This window comes from Sphaeramia orbicularis, chromosome 9 (genome assembly GCF_902148855.1).
Source record: "Sphaeramia orbicularis chromosome 9, fSphaOr1.1, whole genome shotgun sequence".
Lineage (NCBI taxonomy): Eukaryota > Metazoa > Chordata > Actinopteri > Kurtiformes > Apogonidae > Sphaeramia > Sphaeramia orbicularis.
In genome coordinates this window covers 35,570,647-35,594,097 of record NC_043965.1, presented here as the reverse complement: position 1 = coordinate 35,594,097, position 23,451 = coordinate 35,570,647, and the positions used below count along the sequence as shown (strand labels likewise).

Genomic DNA, 23,451 nt, shown 5'->3' with positions numbered 1-23,451 from the left:
ATGGCTCGGACATCACTTTAATACGATATGAGACACTGGTGTGTGAACGAGCCGCAAGGGATCTGTTAGAAATGCAGGCGGTGAAACATACACACAGGAATTAAATGAGGGCCATTTCAAGGAAACAAAGCCATTCCAAATAAACAAAAGCTTAAATTCTGTAGCAAATGCACCCCACAGCAAGGCAAACTGGTAGGTAAGAATTACTTCTAAGCATTGGGACATAAAGAGGCATAAAAAGTTAAAGAAAAAAACACTAAAGAATTGTGTCTGTAGGGCATGGAGGTTCAATGAATGGTCTGAGTATGAAAAGGACATTAATCATATGCTTTGGCTGTCACAGTCATCAGATCTGAACCTAACCGAACACCTATGGGAGATTTGGACCATTATGTTCGACACCACTCTCCCCCACCATCATCAAATCACCAAATGGGGAATATGTTTTGGAGGAATGGTGTTCATCCCTGCATATCCAGGAAAAACACTTACACGCTGTTTTATTCTTTAATTTGTCGCTGGTCTACATTTTACAAGATGGTATAAATATATGAGGGTGTCACAAATGTCTAGTATTATAGGCTTAAAGTTAAATATTTAGAAATATCTGGAAAGTAAATAGTTGCCAACAGTGCTGCTTTTATGGCAGACCCCAAATGATTTTTTTTCTCTGTATTTTTAACCTTTCTTAAGTGATTTATCAACATTTAATCTAATATTACGTTCTGTATTTGGCATTTTTAAGTGACAGTCAGGTTTTTTCCTGTGTTTAATGTACTGATCATGTAGATGTTCATTAAAGCTCAGATTGAAAATGAGGGTTATTATATTCAAAACAAAGAAAAACTGAAGAAACAGATTATTTTTTTCCTGCAAAATATATCATTAACTGAACTTACAATAAGCATCTTTATCCACTGTTGTTTTTGAAACTCCATGGGTTTTACTGATGAATCAATGCTGTAGAAGATGACGGTGTTTCTACGTTTACTACGAAGCCTCTAAATGTCTGATGACCATGAAAAGATGATAAACTGCATTTTACACCAATTATTTACATGTACTGATAGAATTGTTGGATCAACAGGTATTAAACATTTTATATCAGTGAATGGTTTTGGTCACCAGTGGATGTTTGGGTCTTTATGGGTTAAACTTGACCACTTTCATGGGAATAATTATGTAAATGGACAAAGATCTGGGTTTCTCACCTGCATGCTAATTTTTGACTTAGACAGTCCAGTCATAACTGATATAAATGCTGTATTAACATTTTCTGAGTTAGTGAGTTTCTGAGAAGTGTTTTATGAATCCCTAAAAGGCAATTTCTAAAATAAAAGTCTAACCTTTATCTTAATCAGCTCAACAATAAGAGACAAAATTAAGATCCTTCCAGGAAATAATATTGAACAAATTGAGCTTTTAGACTCACACTAGCATTGGCATTTACAATAATGAGACTTTTTTTTTTCTTCCTTATTGTTAATATTCATATCTGCTGTATCTTTCAGGTTAGAAACAGCAAAGCTAGTGGATACTGCCTGGACCAGGGCTCAGAGGATGATGATAAAGCCATCCTTTACCCATGCCACGGCATGTCCTCTCAGGTAAGATCCAGGTGCTGTTTGTGTGTTTTTTTCAAAGTAACAGGCAAGTAAGTAAGTTAAGTTCATTCAGAAAATATTACCCAAATTATGCATCACCCAAATTTCAAACCACTCATAAACGTTTTTGTGTGTCTGTATGTGGAGTGAAACTTTGGAACAGTTTGGACATCCAACACAAGCAATGCCCAAATATCCACTGATTTAAACTGTTCTATAAAAATATGGTCTGGTCCCAGTATGAAGATGGAGGGTCTTAATACTGTTACATCAATATTCTGTGTTATATGTTAATGTGTGCTTGTTGTTCCTCATCTAGTTGGTACGTGTTGTCCTTTACCATCTGGTATTGTTCTTACCATTGCTGGTATGTGCTGACCTTTACAATTAGTGGTGTTGTAGTTTTTTGGGTTTCTTTTCTTACCATTGTTGGTATGTAATTATTGCTGTTCTTTACCACTTGTGCTATTGCAGTTTTTTGTTCTAAGCATTGTTGGTATGTAATTATTATCATGTAAGTTAACGGTTAACTGTTACCTGTGGTAACACCACCAGGAATGTACTTTGTTTATATATATATATATATATATATATATATATATATATATATATATATATATATATACATATATATATATATATATATATATATATATATATATATATATATATATATATATATATATATATGTATATATTATTTTATTTTATTTTATTTTTTTTTTAACACACATTTTGGTTACACAATGTAAATGCTGTCAAATGAGTTCATTCTATTTTGGTATAGGCCTATTTTGTTCATTGTTCTGGCTTGAAGTCAAAGGACAGGAGTGAGTATTTAAAATGTTATTATGTTAAGTTATTTGATGACGAGAATGGGGGTGGGGTTAACTAAGTTTCTCTTCTTTCCACTCCTTTTCGAGTATAGATGAATGACTTTTTTTTTTTTTTTTTAATTTTGAATTTGCATGTATTCTGTAAATGCTTGAAACAAACAAACAAGCAAACAAACAAACAAACAAATAAATAAATTCATATATAAATACAGTAAAGTAAAATGTATGTATTTATGAAATGGGACACCCTAATAACATATTTGGAGTCCAGACATCATGTAACATATCTGCATAAATGGAAAGGTAAATAATGAAAAATAAATACATTCTTCATATTCAGTAGTTGGGAATTTTATGATTCAAATATTTTCCTTTTCAACCTCCTTATAAGCTTTATCAGGCTTTACTTCTTACATGGAGGGGAAAAAAAATAACTGTCTGGGTCCTTCACATTGAACAGATTCTTACACAAATCAGCCATAAAGCTTTTAAGTGATGTAGTAAACCATCACAGGGACACACTCAAGATACACACAGAGCAGACTAGGAAATGAAATAATTAAATGTCCTGATTTACAAATACATGTATTGTGTGTAAAGAGAGATATAAAACCTATAGCATGAGGTTTTTATTGTATTGTACATTATATTTTATTTGAAAAGGCTCAAGGAGTGGGCAATAAAAAGATAATAAGTGCACTGTATCATGTTTATATATCATTATGATGATGATTTTACATGAGGTGGTGCAGTGGATAGTACTGTCACCTCACAGCAAGAAGGTTCTTGGTTCGATTCCAGCACCAAGACCTTTCTGTGCGTGGTAATCCGACTTCCTCCCACCATCCAAAGACATGCACTAATAGGTTTATTGTCAGTAGGTGAGAGCGGTTAGTTGTTCGCCTCTATACTTTTTTTTTAAACATTGTTATTAAATGAAAAAAATTCAGTGTTATGTTACTGTAGGCTACTTAATTTTACTGATGCATGTTTTGACATTGAAAAGACTTATCCGTTGTTAATTATTTTGGCTGTTCTACCTCTACGTTTTAGAGATGTTCTGACCTTAAAAAATTCAAACCATTAATATGTGGAATAAAAATCAGACTTTGAACTAAAAATAAATAATACTGAATGATGATTGATGGACGGTGGTGCAGTGGTCGACACTGTTGCCTCACAGAAAGGTTTCCATGTTCTCCCCATGTCTGTTTGGATTCCGTCTGGGTACTCCTGCTTCCTCCCACCACCCAAAGACATGAAGATAATAGGTTAAATGGTCTAAACCACCTATAGGTGAATGTGACAGTGAATGGTTGTTTAATTGTACAGGGTGTCCCATAAGTCTCCATACATAGGAAAAATAAACGTTTCTTGACATAAACCATTTTTATTTATATAATATGCTCTATATGACTGCCATTTTGTCGGGAACACATTTCAATGCGTGTCCTCCACTGCTGAAGAACTATAAAGAAGAAATATAAAGAAATACATGTTAGAACCATATATGTATGGAATGTATTATGTCTCCTATGTATGGAGACTTATGGGACACCCTGTATATGTCAGCCCTGCCATGAACTGGCCACACATTCAGGGTGTACCCTACCTTCACTTCCTGGTAGCTGGGATAGGATCCACCACCCCCACAACCCTTTCACAAAAATTAATGAATGAAAGAAGAAATACTGATTTGACTTTTACTGTGATAACTGTCGATATAAAAATTTATCATGTTATCATTTTGTCCATATCAATGAGCCCTAAAATCCATAAGACGTTCCTTTTGTTCTCAAGTCTACACTGGGTGGAGACTCATTTCTTGGAGGTGAGAAACAGTTTTTATCACTGCAGTGGGGTCAAGTACATGACACTTAAATACCATCTTAACACACTGCTTCATCTGTAGTGAAAGTAAACGTTAAGAAGGAAGGAAAGAAGAAAAAGAAGGAAGGAAAGAAAGACTATACAGTATGTAAGAGGCTGGGCTAAAAATATTCATACAAAAGCTGCAGATTGCAATTGTATTGTAATATATTTCACTGTGGTAAGATTCATTTACATTCAGGGAAACTGTGCATAAATGTCCCTATCTTAATATTAAAATGCATTTTCCAAATGCAGAAAGGAAATCTTTAGTATAGGCACAGTGAAAGTAACAAAGGACTCTGCTTCCTCATTTAACAATGGTTAATACGTATTATATGGATTACTATACACTCCCTTTGTGGCAGTCACAGTAAATGCTAGACTCACTGCCTTTTTGCTTTCAGAGAAGAACATGACAAGGCTGCCTCTTCTCTCTTATTTAATTAGCTCTTGAACCACATGTAGAGTTGTAAAGGATTCAAAGGAGATTCATGTTGTGACAGCTGTGTAATACAGATACATACTATAAGTATAATGTCAAATGCACAGAGGAAGCATATTAGCGCATATTTTAATATTTGAAGGAATAAATATTCTCTATCCATTGAAAGATAGACAAAAGCACTTTACCTTTGAATGCTTCGTATCTGTAATGAAAGTTAAATAGGCATGATATGAAATTATTGTATGCAATTAAATGTACAATATAGAGCTGAGAGGATGAGGAGGTGTAAATGCAAGCCAAGAAACACTTGATTTAGTTCAAAAATATTGCTTCAGCAGTTATTACATTTGATGGCTGTTAATGCTCTATGATTATAGATGAAATCCGATTTATTTGACAGCTTCTCCAATTTCCTCTGAAATTTTAAATACAATCTAAATAATTCAGGCTCCCATAGCTGCTAACAAGAATAGCAGTGCATTTTGACTTACAAAAAAAAAAAAAATCACAGCTCACATAAAATGGTGGAACTAGACATGAATATGATGAAGTAACATAGTCTGTAGGAGTATTTCTTTAATGTTAGAGCAGAATATGGTCGTATAGCCAATGATTTGTTTATTTTCATTTATTTTAAGTCATTTTCTTTGCATCAGTAACAATGTCAATATACGTACCAAAAGGAATATTTAACCCCCCCGCCCCCCTCCGAAGAGGAGGCAAGGTGTATTGTTTTTGGTTTGTTTGTTTCTTTGATTGTTAACACTCTAGCAGCAAAACTATTGGTTTCAAATGTCTATAAAAACATCAATTTTGTGTCAGTTTACTTCAGACTTGGCACATATACAGAGGCATTTGATATGCTGACATCGGCACATGCATAGACATGATGACATCAGCTGGATCAATGCCAAAAGAAGCTACAATACATGCGAGGACTGGGGTTTGTTGTGCCTGTCACCACTTGTTGTGTACATTTTATAGGTCAAAATGTGTGGTATGTTGTGTTTGAGTAAACGCAGATATCACATATATTTGGATGTATCTAATAGGCATTCATTTGTGTCTTCTTTCTAATATGTTCATCAGCAGATTAGTTTGGTTGTGAGTTCTAAACTTTATCTGGCCCAACAACAGTATTCAACAGTAGAAAATTAGCTCAGAGCTGTAAGTGTTCACTTGGGTGGAAAGAGACTAAATAAATCTGGAAACATCCCATAACCCAGTACTGTACAAAAACACCGCAGACAAGCTAATACAGAAAATTATATCAGCACAAATGGTAGCTGACATGAGAAAAAAATTCTATCCCACTAAATGTTAAAGGGGTCGTATTTTGCGAAACCCACTTTAATTAGTCTTCGGTTCATTTATTTGTGTATTTGGACCCTAATAGTTCATGAAGTTTGAATTTGAACCCTCCAGGTGCTGCAAAACTATCTTTATATTCATTTTGGAAAAAATCGAGTGGATTTCCACAACCTGTTTTAATCCCTGCTTAATTTGTTGTGTCTATAACTAGTTACGTCACAACATTTGCACATATAAGGTCCAGACTTTCGATGAACATGTCTCTGAGTACAACATAAATTTTTGTCAGCAGCAGCGGTTGTAGTCCATAGTGAAAATATGTCCAAACTTTGAGCCAATTACCTAAAATGTTCAGTTGTTGGTTAAACGGGACAGAGCAGCAGTCAACAACCTGGGGGGGGGGGGGTTGCTCATGTGCATGTAAAGGGTCAAAACAACCTTTCTGGTGTCATTACTCAGAAATAGGGTTGAAGATGGACCTGTGGAGTTGAATTAATGAAGAATTCAGACCCAAGCAGAGCATTTACAGTTTATCTAGACCACAGGGAAATGTTTTAAAATGCATAATTATATATAAAAAAAAAAGCTAAATATCACCCCTTAAAGATATAAATATGAACCAAGTAAGCTATTAAGCCTACAAATAAGTGGAAGGTACAGTAAGAAATATAGGCCATAGGAATACGGAAAAATATGTCAATGCATTTATTTATGAAGTAGGGAAACTGTGTGGCACTACTGTAAATGTAAAACCTGAAGCTACAGCAATTTTTAAAAGAAATCACTTAAATGTTTCTATAATGCTGTGGAAATTACAGTACTTTCATGTAAAAAATGTTTTGGCTTTACTGTGGATTTTACAGTATATTGTTAGAGAAATACAGCAAAAAATAGAGCAAAGGATTAGAATGTAAGGCATCACCACTGGTTCTATTTCAGCTCCATGGTAAATACTAGAAAACTAGGGCACTCCCAGGTGAGAGCACATATAATTATATGAATATGCAGTGGGGGGGCTACTGAAGAAATACGGTGTGTTCAGCATAACCTTTACGTAAATAGATACCAGGACAAATGGCGCTGTGGGTGGGATCCTGTTGTCCCGATTTTTTTTTTTTTTTTTCCTACAGTAAGCCGAAAAGCAATCCTGAAGACAAATCATGCAAATGTTATTCATGGATCATTTGTTTTTACATTTTTCCCATCTTTCCTGACCACTTCTCTCTCTGGTGCGATTCATGTTCATTACGTGTCACAGGGGGAGTAATGTTAGCAGGACGGCGGCTCACTGGCCTCTTTTCTTCCTCAGAGAGAACTCGTGGGGTCCAGTAATGTAAGGCTTCACTGACTCTTTTAATCCTGATTCCCGGAGGAAATAAACAAATGGAGATGAATTTCTGTCTTTGTATCATTAGATTACAGTGATGACCGGCATTACTGTGAGCGGGCCGAATTCAATTTAGTGGGACACTGTGATTTTGAATTCCTTTTACTGTGGATCCTTTTACTTATGAAAAAAATATAATTGCCCGGAATAATTTTTTATTGTGTCTTTGAAATTACTCTCTCTCTCTTTCTCTCTCTGTCATCTCTCCTGGTGGAAATCTAAATCATGGATACTGCCTCCGCCTTAGTCCAATAGGTCTTCTAACTCTTACTTCCATCAGCAATACAATTTATAAAGCCTACAGCACTGGTTTGCTCACAGAGCTGGGTGATCCATTGAATAACAGATTAATTGGAGTTTTGTTTCTGAACTGAATCACAAAATTAAGATCAGTGCTTCCTCTGCTGTCACTCAAACACCAGCATCAACAATTATAATAGTATTGTAAGCTGTCACTGTTTCCTTTGGGATGGCTGCACATATGAGTGTCTAGATGATGAAATACGAGTAAAGACAGGCTGTCATGTTGCTTCAGCTGTATAGAACAAGTTTGGCTTGAAAGTTCTATTAGAACTAAAAATAGCTCTGCACTTTTTTTGTTATTGTTGTTTGCTGATATACAGTACACACAGGGCTTTCCCTGCCATTAAAAGGCAGCACTGAAAGCTAAATTGACCTACAAATGCATTTATCCTATTTGTAACCTAACATAGCATATTACTACTAAAGAAAGTTCAAAGACCACTGTAGATATATATGTATTAACTGAATTAACTGATCATATTTATGTACTGAATCTAAGGGGTTAGATTTTGCTAAATCCACTTTTATTAGTCTTTGGTTCATTTATTTGTGTATTTGGACCCTAAAAGTTCAAAAAGTTTGAATTTGAACCCTCCAGATGCTGCAAAGCTATCTTTATATTAATTTTGTCAAAAAACTAGTGGATTTCCACAACCTGTTTTAATTCCTTCTTAATTTGTTGCATCTATAACTAGTTACGTCACGACATTTGCACATATAAGGTCAAAACTTCTGACGAACATGTCTCTGAGTACAACATAATTGTTTGTCAGAAGAAGCGGTTGTAGTCCATACTGAAAATATGTCCAAACTTTGAGCCGATTACCTAAAATGTTCAGTTGTTGGTTGAATGGGACAGAGCAGCAGTCAACAACGTGGGGGGGGGGGGTTGCTCATGTGCATTTAAAGGGTCAAAACAACCTTTCTGGTGTCATTACTCAGAAATATTGTTGAAGATGGACCTGTGGAGTTGAATTAATGAAGAATTCAGACCCAAGCATAGCATTTACAGTTTATGTAGACCACAGGGAAATGTTTTAAAATGCACAATTCCATTTAAATAAAAAAGCCAAATATCACTCCTTTAACTCACATGATGACACATGAAGAAACCTTGACTGAACTAATGTTAGAATCTAATATGACTTGGTAGATAAACAAATTTATACATCATACATTTATAAATGTTTTTACATCTTTTTCTGATAAAGAAAAAAAACCCAAAAAAAACCACTGGTGAAAGAATTTTATAATAGGCCTATTTTTAAAAAGATGAAAATGAGAACATTTGTCACTATTATTTGTATACTATATAGACAAAAATAATGAGACACATCACTTCTACAGGTTGTAGGACTTCCAATTCATATTCATTACTATTATTTTTAATTATCATGATAATACTGTTCATGAGAATTGTCGACAATAACTATCACAATAAATACCATATCAATGGTTGTACATTTAAAGGCTGTTTTTTCTTCCTGAGTGAGAGTTGAAGAAACCAGACAATTACTTGTGGTTTAAAATGATTATTTATGGTCAGAATGTGACCATTAATGTCGATGTGTGTAGTATTTCAGAAACTGAACAGTTAAAACAATTATAATGTTATAAAAAAAAAATCAATGTTGAGTAAAATTAAATAAAAGAAAACTCTGAAGCATTTTAGATTGCAATCTACGCCAAATTAACTTAAACAAGATAAAAAGAACATTTATTTTAATATTTCTTGGGGCAGGACAGCTGTGTAGTGGTTAGTTTCACTTTACAGCTAGCCTCCAGGTTTCCCAGTTTCCCCCATGATTAAGTAAATTAAAAAAAGAAAGAAAAAAACGTCTATGTAGGTTAATTCTACTGTCACTGCCTTTGACCAAGGCACTGATGTAGATGTGGAGTTGGTCCCTGAGTGCCGTCAGTGGCAGCTCACTGCTAATAAATGTGCTAAATGCGAATATAGTTGCTAATGTTAAAACTAGTGCTGGGTTGTGTGTGGGTGAAATACTGAATGTCCTTATGGGGATAATGAAGGGACTTTAACCTTTCACTTTTATTCCAGTATAGATTATTATAATTATAGTGACATTTGTCATTATTGTTTTGCACTCTGGATTGTTTGCGTCCTCTTATTTGGACAAGTTATGGTAGTCCACATATATTATGAATAATATTTGTTTAATTCAAGCTTTTATTTGATTTTGTAGTGGACAATTTACATGTTTTACATTCACATGCACATATATCATTTTACAATGTTGTTTTTCTATTTTTCTTTTCTTTTCAGAAAAGAACAAAACAATCTACCTGTACATTTATTTTTCTGTGTATATCTCTAGTGCCTTCACTTCTTGGTTTCTTATCCCTTTTTTTTTTTTTTTTTTTTTTTTTTAAATAACAACAGAACATTAATAAAAAAAATAATAATACAAACAACCATAATATAGTAGCTAAGCAACAGTGGGTGGATTTCTTCCTTTTTAGTGGTCATATAGTTTTATTAATAAATCTTATTGATCAAGAACTTAAAATACCACTCAAACAACATCACTCTTAACCTGAACAGCACTTCAGCCTCTTGTAAACCTAGGGAAAACCCTGGATAGTAAACTATTTCTGAATCATATTTGGACATCTGGACCATCTGGACATCATTTGGACAAAAACCATGAATCATCCATCCATCATCTTGATTTATTTTTTCCGGCCAAATCACCCAGTCCCAACTGCTTCACATATACAGAAGATGCACATTGAATAGTAATATGTGAAAGTGTAGCTCATCTGTGATTTTATTCATATGAACATTTTGTACATTACTTAAACATAGAACTAAATTACTCCTCATACCTAGAATTTCATGAGTCTGCTTAAGAGCCAATTCACATCACATCAGATTGGTCTCACATGAAGACGACATGTGCACAGTCCACGTCAGAGGCCCCAAGCCAAGCCCTTCTTAAACATTCACTCTAATCTGGAGCATAAACCCACACATAACCTCCTGGTGGAGCAAGGTACGGGAAAGGTAGAAATGTGGAGATTACAACCAGATACCAAATACAAACACAATGCATCTCATATTTGTATTATCACAGCATGGCACCATTTATGAGCTAATTAAGGAAAGAGTCATTAGCCTGACCCCCCACCCCTCAAAAAAATACCTTCAAAACTTTTACAATACTAGGAAGGCAATGTAGCGTCTAATAGTGCTTTAGAGGCACAGGTTAATTGGCTTGGCAGAGTCATTTCCTTGCTTTAATTATTTGTTACGGTCTCATTTTAAATGTATTAGTGAATAAAAGGCTGCCAGACGGAGCTGTAAACAGGTCTTAGTAGGGATTATATGGGGTTTTCTTTTGCCCAGTTATAGTTTACACCATGCATAAATCTGCTAAGAGCATTATAACCCCAACAGACCCAAGGCAGCAATACAAAATTCCACAAAGAATTCTTATCAAACTGCCTGCACTAATTACCTTAAGCAGCACAGGATTGGTGAAGTCTGTGTGTTGCATTAATGTGATACTCTGAATATGTTTACAGAAATATCTGACATACCTCAGTCCATTATCCTTATCGCTATCTGTACATAAACATCCACAACAGCTTGTGAACCTTTGCTCCTTGTTTTTCCTATATGTTCTAAGTGGCTGTTTTGGGCAGAACACTAGATTATAAACCACCCGTGTTCTTTAAACGAGCAACATTCACCCACACAAACCACTCACTGCTACACTAGTTTATCCATCCAGCACATGCTCCAAAACCTGTCCACTCTGAAAAAGTTATACCAAATTGAAGAGACTGTTACAATGAGAAAATTGATTGGTGATGGTACTCCAAACAAGGACCATCAGTGTGGCAACAGTAATAGACTCACTAAGTATGAAATGTGAAGTTTAAATTGATTCATTTACAGATGCATGATGAGTTTGCCGTGGGGTCTGGGTTCTGTTGCAGTCCAACCTTCGGAAAATCCATTCCTGCATCAATGTTTGATTGAAATATTTATTAAAAGGAAAAGCATGCAGCATATTTTCTTGCATCAGTAATGCATTACAAGAGGCATTGTTTAAAAGTCAGCAGTCTGGACTCAAAGGTATTCACTTACATTGATTTTTCCAAGAATCTGAATAACACACTGTCTACGATGTACTTGAACGGATGACGATGTGAATATGTGTGCATGAATTTCAGGACATTCATGTTAATGTGTTCTGCCTCCAAGCAGGGCCGGTGCTTTACTAAAGACCTCCCTATCTTTGGCATCTCATTTTTCAGTGAGGATCACTGGCATAAATAATAAATGCTATCTCTACTGTATCCTTACGTAATAGATACGTATCATCACAGAGCCTTTCATGTGCAGGATTAAACAGTGAGGGATCAAGTTTTGGTTTGGGGAAATACTGTGTCACTAATAAGTTACACAATCTGGGCTCCATGTGAAGTGTGCACTGGAATATTCTACAATATGTCATGTAACACACAGACAGTAGATGGAAAAATTTGCATTTAAAAATACACTGTTACCAACCAAACAGAATCACTTAAAGCACACCTTGTACTTCCCAGCAATGCTCTCTAAAAAGTCAAGTATTTGGTTTTTCTGCTGCAGTACTTCAGTCCTGCTGTGTGACACAACGAATATCTCTGTGTTGCAGCTCGCACGCTACTCTACTGAGGGGCTTCTCCAGCTAGGACCCCTTGGATCGACCACCTTCCTGCCTGACACAAAATGCCTCATTGATGATGGCAGAGGACGCACTCCCAGCCTGAAAAAGTGTGATGCTGTTTCAAGGATTTCACAGAGGCTTTGGGACTTACACAGGTATTTAAAAAAAAAAGCAAATAATCTACCCTGTTGACACACTACAACAGTCAATCCCAAATACGATGACTGCAACAGAAATACCCTCATCACCTTGATGCCTTACCCATTTGCCAGAATAAAATGTTGCCATTGTATGTTTCTGTGAACTACAGATACACATAATATAAAGGATTCTGAACCAAATGTATATTTTTTACATCAAATTTTCTAGATATGTGAATATACGTGTTTTGAGGAAATAGAATGAGACTGCATTTCATCTCAGAACAGCTGTATCTTGACCTCGTTAAACTTTTTATTATTTGCTTTAGGCACTGACAGCACTTCTCGGGGAATGACACCAAGGCTTAGATTAATGTAAAAAAAATAAAAATAAAAAAAAAATTCTGCAAAAATGAAAATAGATAATAGATACATAAACATATACCTTACATTTATAAAAATGTTGTGCTCTTTATTCAGACTGCTTAATGAAAGCACTTTTTCCAGTCTTTTTGTATCAATATATTTGTCAAATTATTGATTTTTCTTTTCTAAATAGCATGTAGTAAATGATCCATTTTACATCAGGGTCTTGCGTCATCATGCTACAGTATCTGCAGTAATGAGTGTCTTGTTGTGCATTACTCTTTACTGAAACCAGACTAAGGTCTTTCCCTAACCATAACAAAACACTGCATAGAGTTTAGAGCAGGGGTCTGCAACCCATGGCTCCTGGACCAAATGGGGCTCTTTAGCCTCTCTCTGTGGGTCAATGAGCATAAGGAACATTTTGAAATTAACGTATGTTCGTATTATTTGCAAAAATGCACAGGCACGGAATAAAATAATTTTTTGACAGCATATTAACCAAAATTTATTATTTTCTTGCCAAATTCAATACAAGACAATCAATTTGCACCTCTTTGTAGTTTGTCTGTTTAAATGTAAGCCTCAAAACATGAAAGTTGAGCTTTTTCTCCATTACACAATGCAATTTGGTTTTGGAAATAGTGTCCATCATTCAAAAAAATCATACAAATCTTGAAAGTTTTCTTTATTCTGTAATTTCCCCTTGTGGGACTAATAAAGGCATATCTTATCTTATCGTATCGTATCGTATCGTATCTTATCTTATCTTATCTTATTGTAGTTGTATAACTTCATAAATGCACCAGACATCGCATTACTGTAATTGAAATACAAAATTAAACAGCAAACTAATCACAAATAGGCTACAGCAGAGCAGCCACCTCATGGTAATATGTAGATTGGTTTAAATATTTTTTTCATGGCTCCAGTCAGATTTATTTCTTCTTTTTCGTGACAAAAATGGCTCTTCAGGTTGTAAAGCCAACCCCTGTTTTTTTACCATCCACTCCAAACATCTCCAACCAAGTAAAAAAAGTAGCAGATCCTTCAATGACAAATTCCTCTATATAATAGTGTACAACAATGTACAAAGGTATCATTTTGTTCCTGTGACCTGGTTGCTTTTGACATTTATCACCAGTGCACTGCATCAAACACCCAAAATGTGATGAGGTGTTAAGAAAAACAATGAAGCATATGTTGTAATGTGAGTGGCTATAACTTTTACTGATGCTTTAACAGCAGGCTTTGGGATATATGAGCAGTTGTGTGAATGAGGGCCTATTGTGTCGCAACCATCTGGCTTTTTCAAGGTTATTAAACACAGTTCATTATGTCACATTCATGTTTCTGTTGCAGAACGGACCGATAATCAGCAGGGACACGGGTCGATGCTTGGAGGTAGAAATGTCCAAAGATGCGAACTTTGGCCTTCGCCTAGTGGTCCAGAGATGCTCCGGTCAGAAATGGATGATACGAAACTGGATTAAACATCCCAGACACTGAACCCACAGATCAACCTCTGAGACGCTTTGGGCAGGGTTTCAAGTTGCAGTGTGATTGCAAACTGTGGACGGTACTGGTGGTGGAACTACGTGGTACACCACACTACAGACTGCACTGCGCACTGAGCTTCCCTCAGGCCACAGAGCTTTCCAACACCAAGTCTTAAAGAAGAATCTGATCAATTCATGTGCTCCACCAAGCTGAGCATTGATTGACAGAGAACTTACGGAAAGCCGCACCGGTTAAAATGTCCCACATTACTGACATTCAGCTACATGTATAAAACAGTAACAAGACACCTGCGCGCAGCCTCTGAAGGTGGGTGGAGGTCCTAATGAATCTGTCGTTTCTACTGTAAACCTACAAGACCTTTTGAGATAACAGAGAGAGTGTGTGCGAGTGTAAGTGCTTTGTTTTTTTCTGAGTCCATCTCAGCAAATCAAAAGAAATAATTGTTGTCAATTGCCACATCAAAGTGATTATTTTGGGCTGTGATTTGGAAAATTGCTTTGGACATATTGTGCTGCCCTGGCAAGAAATGTAACAGGCTTCAAAGGGACTGCTCGTCATGTGATCGGGAGGCATTTTCACCTGCACTCACACAAGCCACTCCAGCTCTTTGTTTCTTTGGACTGTATTGCTCGCCGTGGACAAGAGCAATCATGTGCCTTTTTCCCCTCATTTTTCAGCTTCATCAGACCAGGGAATGTCAGTCCCAAAAGCATGTACAAAATTATTTGAAAATTATTAATTAATATATAAAACAATGTATAAAACAGTCTAATGATAGTAATATATTGTAAAAAGTGAATAATTGATATCTGTCCTCTGTTAACAATTAGGATAATAAAATCATTTTTATGATGAGTTTTCTCTATGTCCCTTTTTTTTTCGTATTACTTGGGATTTAATGCCAGCTTTGCTACTCAAGTGTACTTCGCTATGTTACATAACAACTGCACATGTTCTTTTGTAGAACTGTTCAAAAGTCCAAAGCAGCATAAATTTCTGTATTTTGTTCTGCCTGTACTTACAATCACCTCAAGCCTTGATCTGGTTTCTGGCCCTGTGCACTGTAACTGTTTCAGCACGCCTACTAGATAAAGGTCTGCAGAAAGCTCTGAAAGCTTTTCAATTATTATACTCACAAAAAACTTCTTTATTTTCTGCTCTTTTTTTTTTGCCACACTGACAGTCATGGACAAGCTTTCATCTTAAAAATCTGAACATGTTAGAATAATACCCAGAATAGTATATCTCTGTAACATACAGACTCAGTATTATACCAGTAATGATTGTTGCAAAAGCCTCTGGCAGCTTTTGGGAATACTTAATTGATAACTGTTTGCGTTTGCCAATAAAACTGTAATAATGAAGCTAATGAGTAATGCAAAACCCATCTATTTTTCTCTTAATATACTGTAGACACCATATACAGCAGGCTGAAAGCCAAAAAGCACTCTATGTCTTTGCAGCGCACAACACATTTGTTACATTCACAAGAGGCTTCCTTGTGTGTCCAATCTATTTCTCCACTTTCTTGAATCCAAGATATACTGTGCATTTTAGGATGCAATGAAAAGTGAAAAGTCCTTTTTACTGGGGTTAGCCATGCTGCCCAACCTGCATGTTCCAAGGGCCCATTTTAATTTGGTTTCCAGCTGGTTTACGCTGAGAGATTGCCTGCACTTACCGCCATGTCATGCTTCTTTGCCTCTAATCATTTCATATAAGCAATGCATCATCTGTGTGTCCTCTAAACGAAGCCCGCTTCAGTCCTCCCGAGGTAATATCTTATTCTGGTCTCCGACAAGGTTTACAAACACACTGCAAGTGCAATGTCTCATGGCCCCCATGTCAGGAAAAAAAGCCTGAACCAGGAAATTATTATTCTAGCAATATGGGTTTCCCCAGACTTAACACCTGCAGAATAATGTTACCTCATCTGATAGAATCAATGAATTCACTGGGTTACAGCTCTGTGCCATGGAGGCTCACCTGCTGAGTCGATTTACGACAAACTCCAAGGAGTGGATTGCATTGAGCAGAGAGAAAAACAGGAGCGAGCACAGAGAAAACTTGGCTGTATTCAGGTGGGGTTTGGTGGATATGACTATGACTGGGGAAAAGTACAAACTTCTGGGAGTGACAGTTTTTAATGGTCACAGATTTGGGTGTATAACTTACAGTATATACCCAAAATGAAACAATACACTTTAATAAAATAAGTCTGGAGTATAATCAGCAAATGCCCAACCTGAAAAAACTATGTTGCCCACATGTTATCAAGTCATAAATGTGTGCAAAATCAGTGTAAGTTGTCATAAAGGATTCATTACTTGTTTGGCCCAACATATTTTGATACACATAGTGCCCCTAGAGCACGGGTATCAAACATGCGGCTCGTGGGCCAAATCCAGCCCGCCAAAGGGTCCAATCTGGCCCACAAAATGAATTCATGAAATGCAAAACTTACACTGAAGACATTAACAATTAACGGTGTCAAAACCATTTTATTTCAGGGGCCACATACAGAGCAATATGATCACAAGCAATGTCAAAATATCCACAGTTTTAAAACACTTTACAAATGTATGGTCTGGTCACAGTACAGGGAGGGCGGGACTTATTATTAATTGCTGGGCCATTCCATCCTTGGCTCTTTCTTACCTTCTTGGTATGTGCTTGTCGTTGCTTACCATAATGGTATGTGTCACTTCCACAACCATTATTGGTATGTAATTATTGTTGAAATATATTGTATTATAAGTTATGCAGACTATCAGTTAGATAGTTACTATGTGTAATATACTTCAGTTTTCCTAATCTATTTACTATCTGTTATTTACATTATTAGGACTCTAAGTAATGTGTTATATTGTATAAATGAGAGGTGGGGGTGGGATTTTAATATGTTTTCTTTTTCCCACTCCTTTTTGAGCAATACTTATTGAATTTATTTTGTTCTTACAAGTGTACATGGCAATTGTTATATTGTCTTGATCACCTCTATTTATTAATTTATTTGCTCCGCTATTTGTTCCTTGTACACAAAAGTTTTGTTTTTGTCTTCCACTCGAAACAAATAAGTAAGAAAGAAAGAAAGAAAGAAAGAAAGAAAGAAAGAAAGAATCTCAATTAAATAATAGCATAATAACCTTCTTGTGAAAAAAGTACATTTACAGACTGTCTTTTCACAAAAAAATGAGAATAACATGAACACCCATGTACAACCAGAAATTTCACAAAAATAAGGTGGAATTTTAACAATATTCAGCCTGTTACAAAATGTTTTGTCTTTGTAGATACACTGTTATTTGTCAGTTGTAGTGCACACTTGTAAATGAGAAGTTGAGGCATAATATAGTTTGCATTTGCATCATTTGCACCTTTACTTTTTTGTTCTAAAAAAAAAAAAAAAAAAAAAAAGAGAGAGAGAACATTTGGGGTTATTGTTCACAGGTTATTACTTTACTTGTCTGCCCACTTGAAATCAAATTGGGCTGTACTTGGCCCCTGAACTAAAATGAGTTTGACATCCCTGCACAAGAGCACCATTTTTCAGCACAGGGTGTAGTTATGATTTTTTTTTTTTTTCAACATGTAACAAAGTGCAAAAGATGTCAGCACAATGTTATTGTGACAGTGTGGTGATAGGAAAAAGCCTTCAGTTATTTGGACTACTAAAATGAATCAGGATAAGTTACGTACTAAAATATGTACATTGGTGTTCTGCTTTATACCACCAATAAGGTTTTTACCACAGTGCCATGTGACCCAAGTCATCAATCTTCTATGTCTAAAGACTTCTATACCATGCACATTACAAACTACAGTTATTAGGGATACCCCAGGTATTGAAAACACACAGCATGTGCTCATGTCCAAGCAGCAGTAACAACTTAAATAAGAAATGTCTGTTGTTCTGTAAGTGTGGGACATACTGTAGATAAGGCAGAGACACAAAAAATCAAGGTTTTTTCCAACAGGAGTGAAGTTTACATCCTGTAGATCCCCATTTGAGATCAAATTGGACTAGATTAGACTCAAATACACAGTGAGTCTTATTCTGTATTATACCGATCCATAGTACTGTATCTTTCCTCAACCCTAACTTAGTGCTGCCAGTGCAAAACCTATTGAAAACACCATAATTAATAAGGAGCTGCATGTTGTATTGATATTCCAAACTACCAACATCAGGAGGAAGTTGTGAACCAGAATGCACCTACAGCTACAAACACCATGGATATTTTAACAGTACATCTCCACACACTGTACCACTCACTGTAAATTAGTGAGTGTATGAAGCACACTGTTTTCACACACCTGTATTATAGCATCATCTAGTATTCTCAGACAGTAACAGCCACGGTAAAACCACAAATCACCTGTCTTTTCCTTAAAGTTTGTATTGTCAGTGGCCACGCTAAAGCGTAACATTACACCTTCACCAGTGTATTCGAAATGCCGTGGTTTTAGCATCCATCTCCAGTCTTTTACTGCAGAGCTGTGTCCAGTGGTGAAAACAGTGGCACTGCTTCTGTTTATTTAATCACTTCATTGCTTTGTTTGACCATTAATGTTTTTTCTTACTGGTACTCTTTCTCAACTCAGCCTTGATATTAGTTTTGTACAATATGAGAGACAGGCAGAATGACTCACTACTTCCTCTAGTGGTTATATATAGTTAAAGTAATCTGCCTGCCTGTGGATGTGAATAAATGCAGTTCATGTTTTTGAAATACAATACACTGATATCTATGGCATAACATAAAAGTATAATTACAGCATTAATAGCATAGAATTATTATTTTATTACTGAAAATCCCCTTTAAAAACTGTGCTAATGATATACTGTATGTAGGGATGGGAATCGAGAACTGGTTCTTTGTGACAACCGGATCCCAGTAGCTCGACTCCTTGGAATCGTTTCCTGCCTGCTTAACGATTCTGCTTATCGACTTCGCCTTTGTTGCGCATGCACGATGACGTCACGTGTACGCTGCATTGTTTTGGTGAGAACATAGCCAACATGGTGTTGAGGCAGAAACGGTCTAAAAAGACGACACCAGGTCCACTTGTAACACTTGCAAAGCTTTCATGTCTTCAAAAGGGTGGAATCCCTCCAATATGCTCAAACATTTGTCCACACAGCATGTGATTCATTTACAGGAATGTCACGTATTTGATACACTACTTAGCAACGATCGTGAATGTAGCGGCAGAGTGAACGCCAGGCCCAGTTCTGGTTCCGGTGTGGGCAACAAACGTTGTATCCCTTCAAATACAAGTTTCCGAAGGTAGGGGAAAGGAAATAAGGTGCACAACACCTGGAGCCGAGCCGAGCCAATCTGGTTCAACGTAGTGGAAATGTGGCAATAGAGGAATTAGTAAAGCGTCTTAAGTTTCACTTTCACTGCACGCCGCCACCGCTGTACTTATTAATGCAGTGGTTCCCAACCTTTTTTGCCTTGTTACCCTATTTTAACAATCACAAATTTTTGGCGACCCCAGACATTCGAAACGCAGACTTCTTTTTTTTTTTTTTGCTAAAATTAACTCATTTTTGATCATGTAATAGTTTGCTATAATATGTTGTTAAAACATTAATTTTAGACAACATTTAGTCTATGTAACGTACATTATTATGGACGGAGGCAGAAAAGCCAGGTGTAGATTACTGCACAAAGTGAGAATTTTATTTTCCTTGGTCAGGATATGTACAGTCAGTCCAGCTTGGATTTACAAGGCTGACAATTAATACTGAACAAACAAGAACTCAAACTATGAATTATGAAAGAGCTGCAGCATCTGAAACCGACCACAATGAACATTTGAAAGATAAACAGTACCACAGTGCTTCAGTTTCAGCTTCACAGTTTGTCATGTCTTTTATGTATTGTCATTGTCTCTCTCAACTCACCATATTTTTTATTAGTACATTTTTTATTTTTGTCAATTACTTGAAATTTCAGGCGACCCCATTTGAATTACAGACGACCCCACGTGGAGTCCTGACCTAAAGGTTGAAAAACACTGCATTAACGGTTTAAGGAAACAGACAATGGCAGCATATTATTGTTGTTATTATTACTGGTATTACTAATCAATATCAAATCATATAAAATCAAAGCAGAAAGAAGCTGTGCACCTCTTCAGGATCTGAGTAAAAGTTTCAGTAATAAATAAAGAAAAATTACAAGCAACATCTAGGATTCTTGCAACATTCACATACTGGTAAGAAGTGACATTGTAATAAAGTCCAAATCACTACAATATATCTTTCTTTACATCTTTACATTCTTGTACATTGATTATGAAATGTTGGTTCAAAAACACTGACAGTTCACTCTGTGGTTTGCTGAACTACACACTGACAACATTTCTTCCTAGTCACTGGGTTGAACAGTCTTGCTGGTGTATTGTGTTACAGTTGTGTGTGGACAGAATGGATTAGCAGCGTATGCTTGTGCATTAGACAATGGCTTCTGAACCCCTCACAGTGGGTGAAGGGAAGGTTAGTCTGTATTATAGGTTTCATTTTCCTTCAGAGTGGGTGACAGAGTGACAATGAGTGATGAGCTGTAGGATGGGGGTGGTCTGAGGTGTGTGTCTACATGGGTGTGTAGGTGCTGGAGGGCTGAGGCCAGGGAGTGGTGTTTGGAGCTGTGGCTGGAGGGGTTAGATGAACAAGGACACCACATGCATCTCCCAAGCGGTGGACCCTTCGCTCTCTCTCATTGTGATGCTGACAATACTCTTTTTACGCCTGGGTCAAAGCCAAGTGGGAGAGGTGACTTCATTATTCAGACACCTGCAGGGGTGGAGGAATGGCGGACGCAGGGTTGGTGGTGGGTTTTCTTTCAGTAACATCTGATAGAAATGGCAGCATTTGCATTGTGATAACAAACTGATGCAAATGCCCTGAACCTTCATGAATGGATACTGTTTTCACATATTTTCATAAGTACGAGGGAGCCAGGAGAGCAATCTGAGGTTTATTTATCTGCAGAGAACCTGACAGCAATTACTGGTGTGTTTGGAAAGCACAGAGATCTGGACAGATAGCCGGCTCAATAAGCAAAAAAAGTGCGAAAGTTTTAATGAGCAAAGTTGGAGAAGCAAACACACACAAACCTGTATAATCATCTTGTAAATTCATATATATACATATATATATATATATATATATATATATATATATATATATATATATATATATATATATATGTTTCTTTTTTTTTTTTTTTTTTTTTTTTTTAATATATATATATTACAGACTTAATTAATTTCCCCATTTCAGGATAATAAAGCTATCTATCTATCTATCTATCTATCTATCTATCTATCTATCTATCTATCTATCTATCTATCTATCTATCTATCTTAAAATTATGGTATTTTGTCAAAAAACTATTGCACATAAGATCAAGACAAAATATAACTATCCATTCTGTTTCTGATTAGTAAAGGGAATAGTAGTTAATGACAACCGTGCTTGTGACCTACATTTGTAATCACTTTGTGCTTGTTTGGATGGAAAAACATCAGGTGAAAAGAGACATTTAAAGACAAACCTGATTATATCTGGAAATGAATTCAGAACTGCCTAAACTAATTCTAATCATTTGGTATAAATGATCATACAACATACAGATGGGAATATTATTGTGCAATATTACAAAAAATACAATACAACAATTATTTTACTGGCAGATGTAAGAAAGAACAGATACACTTGTAGTCACTAAAGTTACCACTTTTTTGGCACCGTCCTTCCAAATCCATCATAGTAAAGAGAAAAAAAAACAAACTTCCTGCTACTTCCCATGATCTGGATAACGGCAGGACTTTATTGGGATTGTGAGAGGGTCATTTCTGCCCAGATTTATGTACCTCACTTTATGAGGTCTTCTTGAGATTAAATGATGGTTTCTCTATACAATATTTCACTTGTTTAATAGGCCTCATCTTCTTGCCAATGTTCACTCTGGGCTCACACAAAGGGAAACACTTATTCTTGTCACTTTTATACATGCGACACTTTAACAGTGAGATGCATAAACACTAAAAGTATCTGCACACTAAGGAACAAACAAATAAACTGAGTATCTGAACTATAGTATTAAAAACCTATAGTGCAGTTTTAACCGCTATGTCTGACTGAAAAGCTTTGTGTCATGTAGCTGGACCAAGTCTTCATGACCTGGATTAAAGACAGACTTCAGTACATCTGGTTGTTTCAACTCAAGAGCACGTTAAAAAAAAATGTGCACAATTTATGGCTGCACTACATATAATGAACAGGAGAAGTAAGTGACTGAATAAGTACAGAAACTTTATTTATATAGCATTTTTCAGCAGTTCTAAAGTGCCTCACAGTTAATAATAAATCCATAACGGTGGGCAAAAAAAACCCTTGACAATAAAAGCAATATAGCAAAACGAGCCATAATAGTACAGAGAACTCTGTAATCATATTCAGCATAAAACACCAAGTAAAAATACAATTTATAAAATGTATTTCACACAATAAAATCTGTATTGAAAAACGTGAACAAACTAAAATAAATTAAAAGACAAAGCCACTAGGGATTGTGAGGAGCACACTCATAAAACTGTCTATTCATGTGGGTTTTTGAAAGTTTGTTTTAGAGTTTGGTTCCACTCAACTGACAGTGAGAGGGAAACAAATATATACTATAGAAATGGAAAAGCACAGTCTGTGGGCAGACGTCTGGTTGAGAGGTTCATATGATGATGAAGGCACCCTTAGCGCAACATCGGGAAAACAGGAAGCTGGAGGTAAACCACTCGACCCTCAGCCCTGCCCTTATAAGAAGGAACTTGGAGATGGTGGACGTCCTTATATACCATAGGGTGCAACAACAGACAACACAGGACATCTACAGGAAAGTACAGCGCAGGCTTTTCTGAGGACAGTAATATATACAATATATAGGCTGATAAGTATGTTCAGTAGAGGCCAGCACAGA

General features: G+C 36.1%; 1 protein-coding gene across 1 annotated transcript in view; it reads left to right on the top strand.

The window, feature by feature from the left end:
• The window catches only part of galnt9 (polypeptide N-acetylgalactosaminyltransferase 9), a 106,078-nt gene extending 90,759 nt beyond the window's left edge, over positions 1–15,319 (top strand). Inside the window, exons 9-11 of the mRNA XM_030144054.1 lie at positions 1,512–1,607; positions 12,426–12,583; positions 14,296–15,319. Coding sequence (XP_029999914.1) covers positions 1,512–1,607; positions 12,426–12,583; positions 14,296–14,452 — 411 coding nt within the window. The 3' untranslated portion in view covers positions 14,453–15,319. The remainder of the gene's footprint in view (positions 1–1,511; positions 1,608–12,425; positions 12,584–14,295) is intronic.
• The last annotated feature ends 8,132 nt before the right edge of the window (positions 15,320–23,451 follow it).